The following is a 16826-nucleotide window of genomic DNA, read 5'->3' on the forward strand; positions in this document are numbered from 1 at the left end:
CCATTTTAAAATGATTGGAGTGTATAAATAGATGTAGTTCCCCATCAGGTCCTCCACCAGATGGGAGGGCCTGCAAGCAGGAACTTAACCTAATTGGTTGATGACAGGGCGTAAAGACCATTTTGATTGGCTCCCTAGTGGAGCAAGGACTATTTAAGGCTGATTGTATTTCATGTATTCAGAGGGCTTGTCAGCTTGAGAAAGAGAGGAGTCGCCTCTCAAAACGTCGCACAGACTTGCCCTTTTTGTCTTTTTGATGCTTTAAATAAATAAAAGAGCTTATAATACACTTGAAGACGGTGCTGGGTCTCTTCTCTTGGAGTTCCAGCTCACTTCCAGTGTGCATCATTCTTCAAAGTGACTCAACACTTACCTCCTTTTAAAAAGTTTAACTCTTATATAAGATGGCTCCTTCTACTGATTATTGCCTTTGCTGTACAGTTTAGGAATTGCATTTCTTATAACTCGTCCCTCTCCTGTATATTCAAAATGGTATTTTTTGAAAAAGTACAGCTTTCAGTAAAATTACTAATATATTAATGTATGCTGCCCACTTTACTGATTGGACTTTGATCCTGTTTTAAATTACTGCCATTTATAAAACTTACACTGGCATTCATAGTAGTCACAGCAGCCATCTGCTCTCTTCTTCTTAATTGGTGGGAAGCCATTAGCACAAGTCAGAGGTGTTGGTTCTGGGCATATCAGTGGCTTATGAGATGTAACGTTATTTCCAAGGCATGTAACTTCTTCGCATTGGTCATTTATCCATGTCTCACCAGTCTGTTCATTGGAAAAAGGTGTTACATTTTAATATTGAATATTTTTAAGACAATCAAACACTTTTTTTTTACCAGGAGTGAGTTGCATACGATAGATTGCTAATAAGAAAACAGAAATTTCAATGGGGAGGTCAGATCTGAAATAACTGCATTTAACAGACATCATGTTTTATTTCATTTTTTTGGTTAGTTTTGTTTTGTTTCAATATATCTAATTGCAGAAAGCGGCTGGTCAGTCTCCGCCGCTGCTCATGTCCGCTGCTGCCGTTCTCTGCTCCTGGCTGCCCAACTCACAGCCCATCACCCTGGCAATGCCACGCTGTCTCCTCACTGCTGCCACAGCTCTGCCTGCACTAGCAAGGAGTGATTGTGGGACGGAGTCTAAGGAGAAGCCACTGCCAGAGATTACCATGGAGGGGAAGAGCCGTAGAGAGAGAGAGGATGGTATACACATGGCCCGGGGTGGGGGGTTTAGAGAGGGAGGAAATAAGTCGTCCCCCTTTCTCTTCTGCCAAACATCCGGCCGGCAGCCTGAAACACGGGCAGGAAGTGACCCAGGGAGAAATCTCCTCCCATTCCCCCGGGCCAGTCCGCCCTGGTAGGGGAGGGCAGTCTGTATCTTTGTATAGATTATTTCCAAGGAGTGCTTTTGTAAGAGTTAAACCTCAGTTAACACTGAAATTGCCCCATAAAGAGATGGTCTAGTCCAAAACCTGTCAGTTCCATCAGATTTATAATATCCTCTGTAAGTGACAGCAACATAGGCCAACAGCAATTTATAACTCATTTTACTATGGAAGAAGTGTACTTCTTATTTGTATGCGTTTACATTTTTTTAATTTTGAAATTTTTCACTGTAGTGGTCCTGTAATGCCCACACTTTATTTCTCATAGCTTCACTCACTAAGTGCATAAAACAAGAGTAGCTCAGGCAAAGCTGTATGCCTGCCTTCCTATATCTAACATAAGGCGGAAGATGGCCAATTCATCATTGAATGCTGAGGCTGTTTGTGTATGATGTCAAAAATAACACATCATACCTTCAGAAGTATTGCTGTATGTCGCCCCTAAATATTGTCTGTAACCTAAATGAATGTGCGTAATATGTTGGCGCTTTATAAATACAATAAATAATAATAATAATAATACCTAGGAATATTTTACGGGGTGTTTAGACTCACAAAACCTAAAGTGGCAGTGACATAACGGACTTAGGGCCCTTTTCCACTAGAGAGATTGTGATTGCTGAATCGCAAAATTGCAAATCGCTAGTGATTTTTAAATCGCTAGGGTTGTTACTTTATCATAGAAAGCATGAGAAGTATTTTCCACTGCAGTGATTCGATTTGGAAATCGCTAATCGCAAATCGCAATCGCTTGCTGGAGCGATTTTTACAATGATAATGCATTGCAAATCGCAATCGCATAACAGAATTAATGAAAAATCGCAATCGCTGGCATTTGTGATTTGTGATTGCGATTGCTAGTGGAAAAGGGCCCTTAATGGTGAAATTAAATAAACAAAATTCTACCATTTCTTTTGCTGCAGCTGAAGCACATAACCTATTCTGTTGGAATACATTTTGTGAAATATACCCGCTCAATCCTAGAGACGTTTTTACTTTATTGTTTATGGAGGCTTCTTAAAGAAAAAGCTAAAGTTATTTACCTTTTTGGGTGGACACCCATCAACAGCCTCGGTTGTTGAAGTGAAAGTAGGTATTGTTGTTTTAGAAGAACATGGTACAAGGTTACAACATTTCACTTGGATTTCATAGTTAAGGCATTTAAATGGCCACTGATCCTTGTTCAAGCATACTAGTCCAAAGGATTTATTGCACTGTACATTCTGACCGAGCTGTGAAAGTGGTTCATCAGGGTACATTTTAGCTCTGCATGCAATGTCTTGAGGATGGTTACAGATAAATTGGTTTTTAGCTTTTATGTTCTCATATGTTTCAAATTCTCCATCTGCTGAATCTTCAGGGTAACTGGCATCAAACCACTGAGACCACTGACAAACTTCTTTATCACAGTCGATAGGTGCATTGTTTTCTAGCGTGCTGGTACCTGTAGCTGAGGTGGTGGTTGTGGGGGTTACTTCTGAAGTGATAAATTTAAATTTTTGAGTTGTAGAAAATTTATTTTCTTCAGTTGAAATAGTTGTGTGAACAGTGATAGGTGAAAAGAGAGAAGCAGTTACTGATTCTGTTGTGAATTCAGCTGTAGTTTGAGAACTTTTTATATCTGATTAAAAAAAAAAAACAAACAAAGAAATGAGACATTGTACGTCAATCATCTTTTAGAAAACCTGTAGCTAAAGAGAGCGGTAAAATGTTAAGCATACCTATCTAATGTGAAGTCTTGTTGCTATTTTGTAATTCAGTTCCTGTCTGGGCTATACAAGGCTAGATTGCAGGTATGTACTTTCCTAAATTACTTTATCTACTCTGAAAATCACAACTCTTGATGTTAGCATGGTTGCTGTTACTTTAAGTCAGAATTACTATTGAGCTTGTAGTCCACTATATATTCAAAATGGTTTTATTTCAAAAAGTTGTTGAGACCACTGACAAACTTCTTTATCACAGTTTATAGGTGTATTGTTTTCTAGTATGCTGGTACCTGTAGCTGAGGTGGTTGGTGTGGGGGTTACTTCTGAAGTGGTCGATTTAAGTTTTTCAGTTGTAGGAAATACATTTTCTTCAGATGAAATAGTTGTGTGAACAGTGATAGGTGAAAAGTGAGAAGCAGTTACTGATCCTGTTGTGAATTGAGCTGTAGTTTGAGAACTTTTTATATCTGATTAAAAACAAACAAAGAAATTAGACATTGTACGTCAATCATCTTTTAGGCTCTTCAATCAGAGTGGTAAAATGTTAAGCATCTCTATCTAATGTAAATCCATGTTTATATTTTGTAATTCAGTTCCTGTCTAGCCTGACTAGATTGCAGGTATGTACTTTCCTTAATTACTTTATCTCAAAATCACAACTCTTGATGTTGGCTTGGTTGCTGTTACTTTAAGTCAGAACTACTACATGGATGGCCTAAAGGAATTAAGTTCCGTTACAGATAAACCCTTTTATCTTATCTTTTGTGACTCTCTTGCAACTAGCAGAGTCCCAGTGGATTGGCGTACAGCCCACGTTTTCCCATTATTTAAGAAGGGCAAAAAATCAGATCCAGGAAATTATAGACCTGTAAGCTTAACATCAGTTGTATGCAACTATTTGAGGGGTTGCTAAGAGATCCTATACATGACTTCATTGTAGAAAATAATCTTATTTCTCAGTATCAGCATGGGTTTACTAAAGACAGGTCCTGTTTGACTAACATGCTCAGCTTTTATGAGGTAGTGAATGCTAATGTGGATATTAGGAATGCTGTAGATGTGATATACTTGGACTTTGCCAAGGCCTTCGACACTGTTCCCCACAAAAGTCTGGTGCAAAAGTTGAGGATGCAAGGACTGGGGAAAAGTCTGTGTGCATGGATAGGGAACTGGCTAATGAAGAGATGGAGAGATGTGGTCAATGGATTATACTTCAAAATGGGTGACTGTTAGAAGTGGGGTCCCACAGGGGTCTGTACTGGGTCCAGTGCTCTTCAATTTATTTATTAATGACCTAGTAGAAGCAGTAGAAAGCAATTTGCTGTTTTTGCAGATGATACAAAATTGTGCAGAATCATCAACTCTCAGGAGTTATGGGCACATAAATAGCAGATGAAATTCAATGTTGAAAAATGTAAAGTCATGCATTTTGGTCATACCAATGGTCTAGCACCATACAAAATAAATGGGATACAGTTGGGGACATCAAACTTGGAGAAGGACTTAGAAGTACTCATCGACAACAAATTAAATAATCGTATTCAATGCCAACCCGCTGCAGCTAAAGCTAATACAATTTTGGGATGTATTAAAAGGGAAATAAAAACTCGAGATGCTAGCATAATATTGCCCCTGTTTACCTCTCTAGTAAGCCCACATCTGGGATATAGAATTCAGTTCTGGGCACCACCTTACAGGAAAGATGTTGCAGTTTTTGAGCAGGTGCAGAGACGAGCAACAAAATTGATACGTGGGATGGAAGGTCTCACTTACCAAGAAAGGTTAGATAAACTGGGTTTATTTAGTCTTGAGAAAATACGCCTTAGAGGGGATCTAATTAACATGTATAAATACATCAGAGGGCAATATAAAAATTGGCAGATGACCTTTTTGTCCCTAGGCCTTCTCAAAGGACTAGAGGACATGATCTGCGCATGGAGGAAAAATGTTTTAGCCATTTATTTAGGAAAGGGTTCTTTAAAGTAAGAGTGATTAAGATGTGGAATGCATTGCCACAGGAAGTAGTTATGGCAAATTCTATACCTGCATTTAAAGGGGCTTAGATGCATTCCTTGCGTTAAAAGACATCCATGGCTACTATTACTAGGTAATGCCCAGTGATGTTGATCCAGGGATTTTATCTGATTGCCATCTGCAGTCGGGAAGGATTTTTTTCCCTTTTGAGGCTAATTGGACCATGCCTTTTAAGGGTTTTTCGTCTTCCTCTGGATCAACAGGGATATATGAGGGAGCAGGCTGGTGTTGTACTTTGTTCTCTGGTTTAACTTGATGGACATATGTCTTTTTTCAACCCAAATAACTATGTAACTATGTAACTATATAACTATTGAGCTTGTAACTAGTCCCCTGTATATTCAAAATGCTTTTATTTCCAAAAAATGTTGAGACCACTGACAAACTTCTTTATCACAGTCGATAGGTGTATTGTTTTCTAGTATGCTGGTACCTGTAGCTGAGGTGGTTGTTGTGGGGGTTACTTCTGAAGTGGTAGATTTAAGTTTTTCAGTTGTAGGAAATGCATTTTCTTCAGTTGAAAGAGTTGTGTGAACAGCGATAGGTGAAAATTGAGACGCAGTTACTGATCCTGTTGTGAATTGAGCTGTAGTTTGAGAACTTTTTATAACTAATTAAAAACAAACAAACACAGAAATGAGACATTGTACGTTAATCATCTTTTAAAAAACCTGTAGCTGAAGAGAGTGGTGAAATTTTAAGCATATCAATCTAAAGTAAAGCCTTGTTGCTATTTTGTAATTCAGTTCCAGGCATGGATGTAACAATCACCCCTGCGACCCCTGCAATCGCAGGGGGGCCAAGGGGCTTTGGTGGGGCCTGGGGGGCTCACAAAACTGTCCCATCACCTCCTCCCGCCATGCAGAATAGAGAGTAGAGGGAGCATGTGTATTTTTTTCCTGTTTACAGAGACTGCTTCACAGCAATATGGACTTAATCAGGCTTCTATCCTGTTTGCTCACAAGATGTTGGAACACACATCTATATACATGCAACATCAAAAGGGGATACATAGATTGTTTTCAAACATAAATACATGTCATTAAGATGCCTTAAGTGAAACAGAGAGGTTGCAAGCTGAGATAAGACTCCTTGTTTACACAATACTCACAGAATTGGGACTCAGACTGTCACAGAGACATCGTAAATTCAGAGTTTACAAGTTTAGCTACAAGCAGAGTGGATGCAATATAGGCTGAGAAAGAGTTATGGCATTAAATATCATCAGCCTCATACCAATGTAAAAAGTTTTTGTCCTTATTCAAGCCTTTGTCCACAGCTATGAACCAATTTATGAATTTTGATTCTGCTATTAATCTTTTGACAATTTGAAGCCACCCTTCAGGGCAGTGACACAAAGATCATTCATGCTGTGTCCATTGGAACGAAAGTGTGTAGCAACTGGGAGTTGATATTCTAGATTGTTAATAGTGTGCCTGTGTCCGTTCATACGTTTGTGCAGATTTTGTCCAGTTTCTCCCACACACATACCTTTGAGGCATTTAGCACACATGATCAGATATACCAGATTGGTGGATTCACATGAAAATGTGCCTTGTACTCTGTAATCCTGTTATGAAGCTGGTATTGATAACCTTTCAGTGGTGTAAATGTGTCTGCAGGTACCACACCTTTTTTTGTTGGCAGGGTGTGTTCTGTTCTGTTGTGGCCTATTCAAAGAACTCCTGACAATCATCTGTTTTAAATTGGGTGGTAGCCGATATGAGAGGAGGGGAGGTTTAGGGAATATATTTTTCAGTCTGTAATACTTGTGTAAAATGGGATGAAGTTCCTATATTGCATCCACTTTGATTGTAGATAAACTTGTGGACTCGGAATTTATGATGCAGACACTAACCGATACAGGCCTGCCACCTTAATATCGCACATCCAAGCCCCACCTCCAGGTCTTCCGTCCAGCTAGACCTCAAGCCGGGAGCTAAATTGGTGGTGACTCACATCATGGCAGCCACCAGACTACTGCCAGGCATTTTGGACCCACTCCAGCGCGTCCCCAGAGGATACCAGTCAGGCCATCCATCCAGCCGCTGGACATTGCGGCTGCCTCTACAAAGCAACCTACATCCCCACTCCTCCCTGCCAGCCAGTACAACAGCTCTCCAGCTGCAGGACACAGCATCTTCAACCAGCAGGCCAGGATTCACACCAACACAGGTCAGCCGGGTCTAGCAGACTCTCCTAGGTCTCCAGCTGCAACCCCCTAGCTATAAATGCATATATTTTAAATGCATATATGCACTACGTACCAGGCTCACTAAGCACCACCTGACTAGACAGAGGACACAGGGACACAAGAGTTACAAAAAAGGGGCAACATAAGAGTTACAAGAAAGGCACAAGGGAGACAATAATTGGGTGAGGAAAGGCCCATAAGACGCCCCTGCACCATGCATGCACTTGGTTTAATATAATTTTTTTCCCATAGTTTTGTCCTCTAAGTCCGAAAAATACGGTTTTTATGCTTGTAAAAAAAATCCATGTATCCCCTTGCATGTATATAGATGTCTGTTCCAACATCTTGTGAGCAAACAGGATGGAAGCCCGACAAAGGCTATACAGCTGAGAGCTTGCTTACTCTTATTCTTTTAAGTTAGCCAATAAATGGTATCATCCTAATTGAAAACTTCTTGCTTTTACTGATCGCTAACACGGTACAATACCCTACAGCTACTACTATGCTTTACAGCAGAACACTCTCTGCTGCCATTCGAGGGCTCCCAATAACGTGATCCACATGAGGTTCGGGAACCAACGGGACCCCATGCTATCATTTTGCAGGGGGACTCTATTAAGTCTAGTTATGCCCCTGGACTCCCTGGGCTATACAAGGCTAGATTGCAGGTATGTACTTTCCTTAATTACTTTATCTACTCTCAAAATCACAACTCTTGATGAGACCACTAACAAACTTCTTTATCACAGTCGATAGGTGTGTTGTATTCTAGTATGCTGGTACCTGTAGCTGAGGTGGTTATTGTGGGGGTTACTTCTGAAGTGGTAGATTTACGTTTTTCAGTTGTAGGAAATGCATTTTCTTCAGTTGAAATAGATGTGTGAACAGTGATAGGTGAAAAGTGAGAAGCAGTTGCTGATCCTGTCGTGAATTGAGCTGTAGTTTGAGAACTTTGTATATCTAATTAAAAACAAACAAACAAAGAAATCAGACATTGTACATCAATCATCTGTTAGAAAACCTGTAGCTAAAGAGAGCGGTAAAATGTTAAGCATCTCTATCTAATGTAAATCCATGTTGCTATTTTGTAATTCAGTTCCTGGGCTATACAAGGTATGCACTCCCCTTAATTACTTTAATCTACTCTCAAAATCACAACTCTCGATGTTGGCTTGGTTAAGTCAGGAACACTCTTGGGCTTGAGAACACCAGGGAACCTGAATTTCTTAGCAAAACTCAATTAGATATTTTAGTCTACAAGTAGGATGTCCGCTAAATGTATTTTTGTGTGTGTGTGTGTGTGTGTAGGTGTGTGTGTAGGTGTGTGTGTGTGTGTGTGTGAGAGAGACAGTAAAATGTTTATTGTTTACTGTTTAGCCACTGGGTTGAGGGGGGGGGGTTGTTGTTAGAGGGGAGGTGCTACTCAAAAAATCAAACACATACAAATAAGAAGAAAGTTTCTTCCAGAGTAAAATGAGCCATAAATCACCTTTCTCCTATGTTGCTGTCATTTACAGTAAGTAGTAGAAATCGGACATTACCGACAGGTTTTGGGCTAGTCCATCTCTCCATAGGGGATTCTCAGCATGGCCTTTATTATTTATAAAGACACTCCCTTAAAATAATTTATAGAAAGATGCTGGAGAGCCTGCATGCTCATTATACACTTTTTTTTGGCAGCTGGACGGAGCAACTACTATTCACTAAGTGCTTTTGAAAATAAATAAAAACCCTGAGAACCCCCATGAGGAGATGGGCTAGTCCAAAACCTGTTGGTTCTGTCAGATTTCTATTACTTACTGTAAGTGACAGCAACATGAGAGAAAAGTAATGTACTTACAGAGTACATTTATTTTGGAAGAACCATTCTTTTTATTTGTTTATGTTTACATATATTTTAAGATTTTCGTGACAGTGGTTCTTTAACCACTTTAGGATCCTTGGTACGCATATCCACGCCCCTTTAAACTTCACGTGTGGATCAGGGGCGTAGATATGCGTACCGTCGCATTCACGATCCCCGCGCTGTTTTCCGCCGATCCACCGTCGCAGCCCCCTCCATCTGTGATCAGGATGTGAGAATCTTTTGATTCTGAATCTTCGCAGAGCTTGTTAACGTCGCATAAGCTCTGAGACCCCACACTTTTGTGTTCGACTGTGTTCTATTAATAGAAACACGGTCTCAATAGCACCATCTTGTGGCCAAAAAGTAAAATACACCTACACTATACTGTTTTCCATAGCAAGTTTATTATTATTTTTTAATTTATTTTATTACTTTTAACCCCTTCCATCCCTGCCCCACAGTTAGAGAAATAAAACACTTGTTAAAAAAATAAATAAATAAATTACATCATTTAATTTTTTTTACATAAATAGTTACCTTAGGGACTTTTGTAATACGGATGTCATGAGTATATTTTTTCAAAAAAAGTTCTTGTAAAGTTCTTGTAATAAGTGAAAAAGTATTAAAAATCCCTAAATGGAAAAATGCTCCTTCATTTCCAGTTAAAATATTATCACCATACATTGTACTAGGGACACAATTTAAACGTTGTAATAAACCAGACAAATGGGCAAATAAGATGTGTGGGTTTTATGTACCAAAGCACATTTTATTTTAAAACTATAATGGCTGAAAACTGAGAAATAATCATTTTTTTTCTTTTTTTTCCTTATTATTCCCTTTACAATGCATATAAAATAAAATAATTCAGAGCAAAAACTACCACCCAAAGAAAGCATAATTTGTGGCGAAAAAACAATATATAGATCATTTCAGTGTGATAAGTAACAATAAAGTTATCGCTGAATGAATGGGAGGAGCGCTGAAATGTGAAAGTTGTTTTGGTTTTTAAGGGGAAAAACCTGTGATCCTGAAGTGGTTAAAAAGAAAAAAAAATCAATACATTGCAAAGTGAGAAGTAAAAAAATAGAAGAAAGATCAAGAAATGATTGATATTCACCATGTAATTTGTTTATGTTGTTTGATCCACAATCAGCCTACACGTAGTTATCATTACTACTGGCAGATATGAAAAAAAACAACAACAGACAGACAGCACTAACTGTATCAATAATCCCACCCCCAACAATGCAATAGATTTTTGTATAGACATATGTATGCACAGAGGGAGATACTGGTTGCTTGGCAGCTGGAAACAGCCATTACTTCCCACAATGCACCACTGTTTATAGACTGGAAACTGTCAGGACCTAGGTCCTAACACCATTTTTCTGGGAGGGGCTTCACCACACACCACACTTGAGAGAAGGTAAAGATTGCTCGTGGGAAAATGGATATCAGCTACTGACTGAGATGAAGTTCAATCCTTGGTTACAGTTCCTCTACAGTCCCTCAAGGGTTAACATGTATTTGTAGGTGGTAAAGGTTTACAACCTTTGCCTGGGTCATATGAAGTATGCTGAATTGTTCACTAATTATAAGTTTAACAATCATAGTTGCATGCACACCTGCACAGTGATAACTCTTTTACTAGAAATTTAGGCTTTGTCCTTGATTTATTAGAAATATGTTTATGCTCTGGGTACAGTTGTTCAATCACAGCAGGATAAATCAATACAACAATCTGATCTGAGATATGGGCCCATATGCAGTTCACTTTTCTCCTAGGTAATCATTTTTCCTAATCTAATTAAAATAAATTTTCAGCACTTTGCAACTGAAAAAGTAACAAAAAGTTGGTGAAAAAGTACTATCAAAATGATTTTAAGTATCTTTCTACCTAAATGTAGACAAAAGAGTTGATTCACAAAACCTTTTTCATGAATTACCCAATTTTGGACCAGATGTATGTCTAAATTAACCTTAAGCTTTATTTCAAATTGCCTACCTTTCACCACATTTCAAAAAATAAGGAGACTAGTAGAATATAAGTAAAATTACAGATATTTTACTAAATAATTAGAGGACCAACTAGGAAGGAATATGAAAACAGTGGGTGACACGTTCCAATGAATCATAAACATGATTTCTTTAGAAAAAAAACATTATACTGTATTTATCACAATATTGTTTAACCCATTCGAGTTCCGTCGTTTTCACTTGAACAATGTTCACCTCCCATTCATTAGCCTATAACTTTATCACTACTTATCACAATGAACTGATCTATATCTTGTTTTTTCCGCCACCAATTAGGCTTTCTTTGGGGGGTACATGTTGCTAAGAGCCACTTTACTGTAAATGCATTTTAACAGGAAGAATAAGAGAAAAAACGGAAAAAATTCATTATTTCTCAGTTTTCAGCCATTATAGCTTTAAAATAATACATGCCTCCATAATTAAAACTCACGTATTGTATTTGACCATATGTCCCGGTTATTACACCATTAAAATTATGTCCCTATCACAATGTATGCCGACAATATTTTATTTGGAAATAAAGGTGCATTTTTTTCCGTTTTGCATCTATCACTATTTACAAGTTTAAGATAAAAAAAAATATAGAAATATTTCATCTTTACATTGATATTTAAAAAGTTTAGACCCTTAGGTAAATATTTACATGTTTTCTTTTTTTATTGTAATGTTTTTTGTTTTTTTTATGTTAAACATTTTATTTGGGTAGTTTTGGGAGGGTAGGATGTAAACAATAGATTTATAATGTTAATGTGTGTTTGAGTTTTACTTTTTTTTACTTTTAGTTGTAGTTTTACTTTTTGGCCACAAGATGGCGGCCATGAGTTTGTCTACATGACGTCACTCTAAGCGTAACATACGCTTAGAGAGACGCATGGGGGACGCTACAGCCACAAAAAGTGAAGCTTCCGCGGGAGAGAGGAATCAGTGATCGGGCACCATAGCCCGATTCACTGATTGCCTGGCTAACGAACTGCGGCCGGGAGCACGCGTGCACGCGCACGATCGGCTGCGGGAGCGTGCATGGTTCCTGGACGTAGTTTCTACGTCCAGGAACTAAAATAGGTTAATAAAAACATGCCATAAATATCAGAAGATCAACACTCTCTCTGCCTCCATTCAGCATGAATTCCTATAGTAAAAGATTGATAATCTTTACTGATATTTTACTATCACCTAACCAAACCGTACTCTCACACTGAACCCTCCCTCCACCTATGCCTAACCTTAATACCAGTTGGTGCTGGATAACTTTAACTACCCCCTGGTGCCTAATCTTAAATACCATCCCTGCCTAAACTTAAATACCCACTGCCTAACCTTAACCCACTAAACTACCCCACTGCCATGCTTTTTATTGGGTTAAAGAACTACTGTTTATTGCTGCAAATCACAGATTTTACTATTGCCTCCAATGACGGTGCCTTTTTTAGTGGCGCTCGTCCTGTGCCATTTTTACCTGATTTTCACTAAGAGTACCCAGTTTGTGGCCAATGTAGCTGTAATATTACTTTTCTTAACTAAATTTTATTACAGTGGGGGGCATGACCGGAAGTCGGTATGTGAAGAAGCTTCTCCGGAGAGCTCCCGCACAGGACACACAAAATCCTGTTTAAACTACTGTAATTATCCTTCTTTCTGGACAAAACCTGCACCAGCTTACCCCTTATCTTCTTCTGAACATTCCGATACCCAGTTGTCTCGGATTAGGAACACAGAAGCGGCCTCTAAGCTGCAAAAGTTCAGGAGAGGTGACCAAGAGGAAGAAGAAACCTCTGATGAAGAACAGCCCGCGCTATCGCTGCAGCAGATAATGGAAGCGATCTCATGCTGTCAAGCCAGTCTCACAGTAATTACTACCACTCTTGGAGAAGTGAAAACAGATGTATCCCTCCTATGCCAGGACATGAACAATCTCCGTTCTCATGTAACTGAAACTGAAAGTCGCATCAGCACAATGGAGGACGAGTTCAGGCCTATCCCACCTAAAGTACTTGTACTGGAACGTGAAGTAAAATCTGTAAATAACAGACAGGAAGATACTGAAAACCGCAATCGCAGGTCTAATATTCGCATCGTTGGGCTTCCAGAAAAAATAGAAGGCACAGCCCCTGAAGACTTCGCCGAAAAACTCCTGATTGATATCTTCGGCCGTGACGCATTCTCCGCGGTCTTCATCATAGAAAGGGCACATCGGATATCACCAAGAATGCCTGCTCTGGGCTTACCTCCACGGACCTTTATCTTTAAAGTCCTTAATTATCGTGATTGTGATGCAATCCTAAAAGCTGCCCGGGAAAAAGGTGACATCTCCTATCAAAATGCCCGGATCTCCTTCTACCCGGATTACTCAGCATCTGTACAGAAGCAACGGGCACAGTTCACCGCCATGAAGAAACCGCACAGAGAAGCCTCTTATCCATACGCCATGCTTTTTCCCGCCAAACTCTGCGTGGTAGCGGATGGGAAAACTCACTTCTTTGAAAACCCTAAAGAGGCCCTGACCTGGCTAGAAACCCACCCTAAATCTCGACGCTCCCCCTCGGATCAAGCTGATGGTTGAACAAGCCCATCTAACTGTGAGTTGTCCCCATCTGCACACACCTATAGCTTCTACGTCTATTTTTTTGACCTTACTGTCCCTTTGAGTAACTCATGTCATGTTCGCCTAGAACTCGGCCTTCTTCTCTTCCATCCATACCTATAGACAGTGCGAGGTACTCATGGTTCCGCACAAGAACACCACTGATTTGACTTCTTCTCCGAAAGACGCTACCCCTATTGCCAATTTAATGCACCTGACAAGTGAACCATTATTAAACCCCAGAGACTCATCTATGCTCGAATATTTGTGCACTCGGTGAACTTGGGAACCTAGTAAAGCACTAAATCTGCACGGGTTGTATCCCATAGAGCAATGCATGTAGTTCTCCACGGACATTCAACAACCCTCGGTAGCAATGCACTAATATGTTCTTCTCACGAGACCGTACGACGTTGATGGGTTTATATGCTTTATGTGCTTCATATACAATACCCCTGAACTATTGTATATGTCACACTCTTTGTTATCTAAGCTGGTAATCATATGCTCATTATACAGTCAAATATGTTATAGACTGCACTTCCTACTTCCCTCTGTATTGTTCCCCTTGTCTCCCCAGTTTCCCCTTCCAATTGCCTACACCGCAGAGTAATTTTTGATACTCTTGCCGTCACTGGGCCCCTCATTCCTCCATCCCTTCGTGTCTGTAGCTCTGAGTATCTAAGTATGCAGGTATTTTTCCTTCTTATCCAATACCTCCTCCCCCCTCCCTTTTATCCTATAAACACTCTCCCTTCCCTTCTCCCCGCTGTCCTGTGTTGGTAGATAAGTGTCATCTGTACTCTCCATTTATATCTCTATGCAAAGTTTAGCACAGAGCGGAGCTGCAGATGTCACACATCGCCCGGTTCCCCAGCAGGTGCCTACAGTAGTAATTTTGCACCTGATGAAAACATCTGTTTTGATTTGTTGGGTTTTTGGGTTCAAGCTCAGTTCAGTTAAGAGTCTGAGCAGGGTGGGTTTGGGATGGGTTATGTTAAATTTATACTATTTTTTGCAAGGCGTATTTCAGTTATATGTACTAAGCATCCCTGTTTTCATTTTTACTAAACTGTGCGGAGATCCGACACCACCTCTTATCTTATCTCAAAATGATGCAGTCACTTAATTTTGTTGCATGGAACGTTCGGGGACTTAATGACAAAATTAAAAGGAGTTTGGTTTTGCAATATTTAAAGGGCCACAAGCCAGATATTGTAATCCTTACTGAAACTCATCTCACTGGCACTAAACTGCTCTCTCTAAGACGTGGCTGGATAGGATGGTCATACCATGCCTCCTACTCGCAATATTCCCGAGGCGTCTCCATTCTCATTAGCAGGAGCATACCTTTTAAAGCCCTAGAGGTGGTGGTGGATCCCCTTGGTAGATATGTCAGTGAACAGCTCCTCCTATTGGCAGTCTACATCCCTCCCCCATACTCCTCCTTGATACTTAAGGAAGGTCTGAAATTTTCACTTAAATATCCGGGAGTACCTGCAGTATGGGCGGGAGATTTTAACAATGTATGCAATCCAGCATTGGATAGATCCCCGCCCCAAACCAACAAACAAACAGCATTCTCCCAGTTGCTAACTGAAATAGACCTAACTGATGTTTGGAGAGTTCGTCACCCAAGCTCCCCGGGTTATACATGCGAATCCTCCACATACAAAACCTTCTCTCGATTAGATATGTTTCTCCTCTCCAGATACCTTACCTCATTGGTGTCAAATATTGCCATCCTGCCACGCTTGGTTTCGGACCACTCTCCCCTCAGCCTTACTTTGCACTTAGGTATTAAGCCTCCATTTAAATTTTGGAAATTCAACCCTTTCTGGCTAAGTCTACTTCGCGCTGATGATAGCCTCTCTAAGCAAATCACCGATTTTTTTTTTTTTCATAGAGATGATGACGATAAAGCTTTAGTGTGGGATACATTTAATGCCTACTTGAGGGGTATCCTAAACCAAGCAGTGGCTAGATGTAAAGGTGACACTAAGGCCCGCCTTGAAACACTTGCTAAACGAGTGACACAGGCAGAAGCACTTTACCACTCAAACCAATCACCCACAACTAAGCAAGCATGGAAATCTGCGCAGGCAGCCCATCGTGAATTAGTTGAAGAGATTAAACTTAGTAAACTATTTTTTAATAAGCAATCGGTATACGAGCAGGGGGAAAAGGCGGGTACTTTACTCGCAAGGATGGCTAAAACTTATTCATCCCCTCCTGTTATCTCGCAAATAAACTCCCCTTCAGGCCACACTGTTTATGCCCCGCAAGAAATTAATGATACATTTGCAAAATATTATAGGCAACTATACACTAGTCAAACTCATGCCTCCCAAACGGACTCTGAGATATTTCTAGCAGAATTAAATCTACCTAGACTATCAGATAACCAACACTCACAACTAGATAAACCCATCACCCTTGATGAAATAAAAAAAGGCAATTGCTAGTTTCCCAAATAAGAAAGCCCCTGGTCTAGACGGTATACCATTAGACGTGTACAGAAAATTCTCTGAACAACTTGCAGAGCCCCTACTTGACGTACTCCTTGATGCCTTTGAAAAGAAAAAGCTTCCTTCCTCTATGAACGAGGCCTTGGTAGTTGTAATCCCCAAACCTGGAAAGGACCCGTTACTCTGTGACTCTTACAGACCAATCTCCCTTCTACTCACCGACATCAAAATTCTAGCTAAAGTCCTGGCAATGCATCTAAATGAAGTCATTCTAACCCTAATTCATTCGGACCAGACAGGATTTATGCCTGGGAAAAACACGGAAATAAATATCAGGAGGCTATTTACTAATATTCAGGCCCCTCATTTAAACTGTGGATCCCGTGCTATTGCATCACTGGACATGGCTAAGGCCTTTGATACGGTTGAATGGCCCTCCTTTCCAGGTTCGGTATAGGAGAAAACTTTCAAAGATGGGTACGCATATTATACTCCCAGCCTACGGCCAGGGTTAGTACCAACTCATGGATTTCTCCCTCCTTTCCT

General features: G+C 40.0%; 1 protein-coding gene across 1 annotated transcript in view; it reads right to left on the reverse strand.

Annotated features, from left to right (window-relative positions):
• The window catches only part of LOC137537872 (mucin-2-like), a 199267-nt gene that overhangs the window by 42125 nt on the left and 140316 nt on the right, over window positions 1-16826 (reverse strand). The window contains exon 32 of the mRNA XM_068259819.1: window positions 609-737. Within this exon, the coding sequence (XP_068115920.1) occupies window positions 609-737 (129 nt within the window). The remainder of the gene's footprint in view (window positions 1-608; window positions 738-16826) is intronic.

This window comes from Hyperolius riggenbachi, chromosome 11 (assembly GCF_040937935.1).
Source record: "Hyperolius riggenbachi isolate aHypRig1 chromosome 11, aHypRig1.pri, whole genome shotgun sequence".
NCBI classification, from domain to species: domain Eukaryota; kingdom Metazoa; phylum Chordata; class Amphibia; order Anura; family Hyperoliidae; genus Hyperolius; species Hyperolius riggenbachi.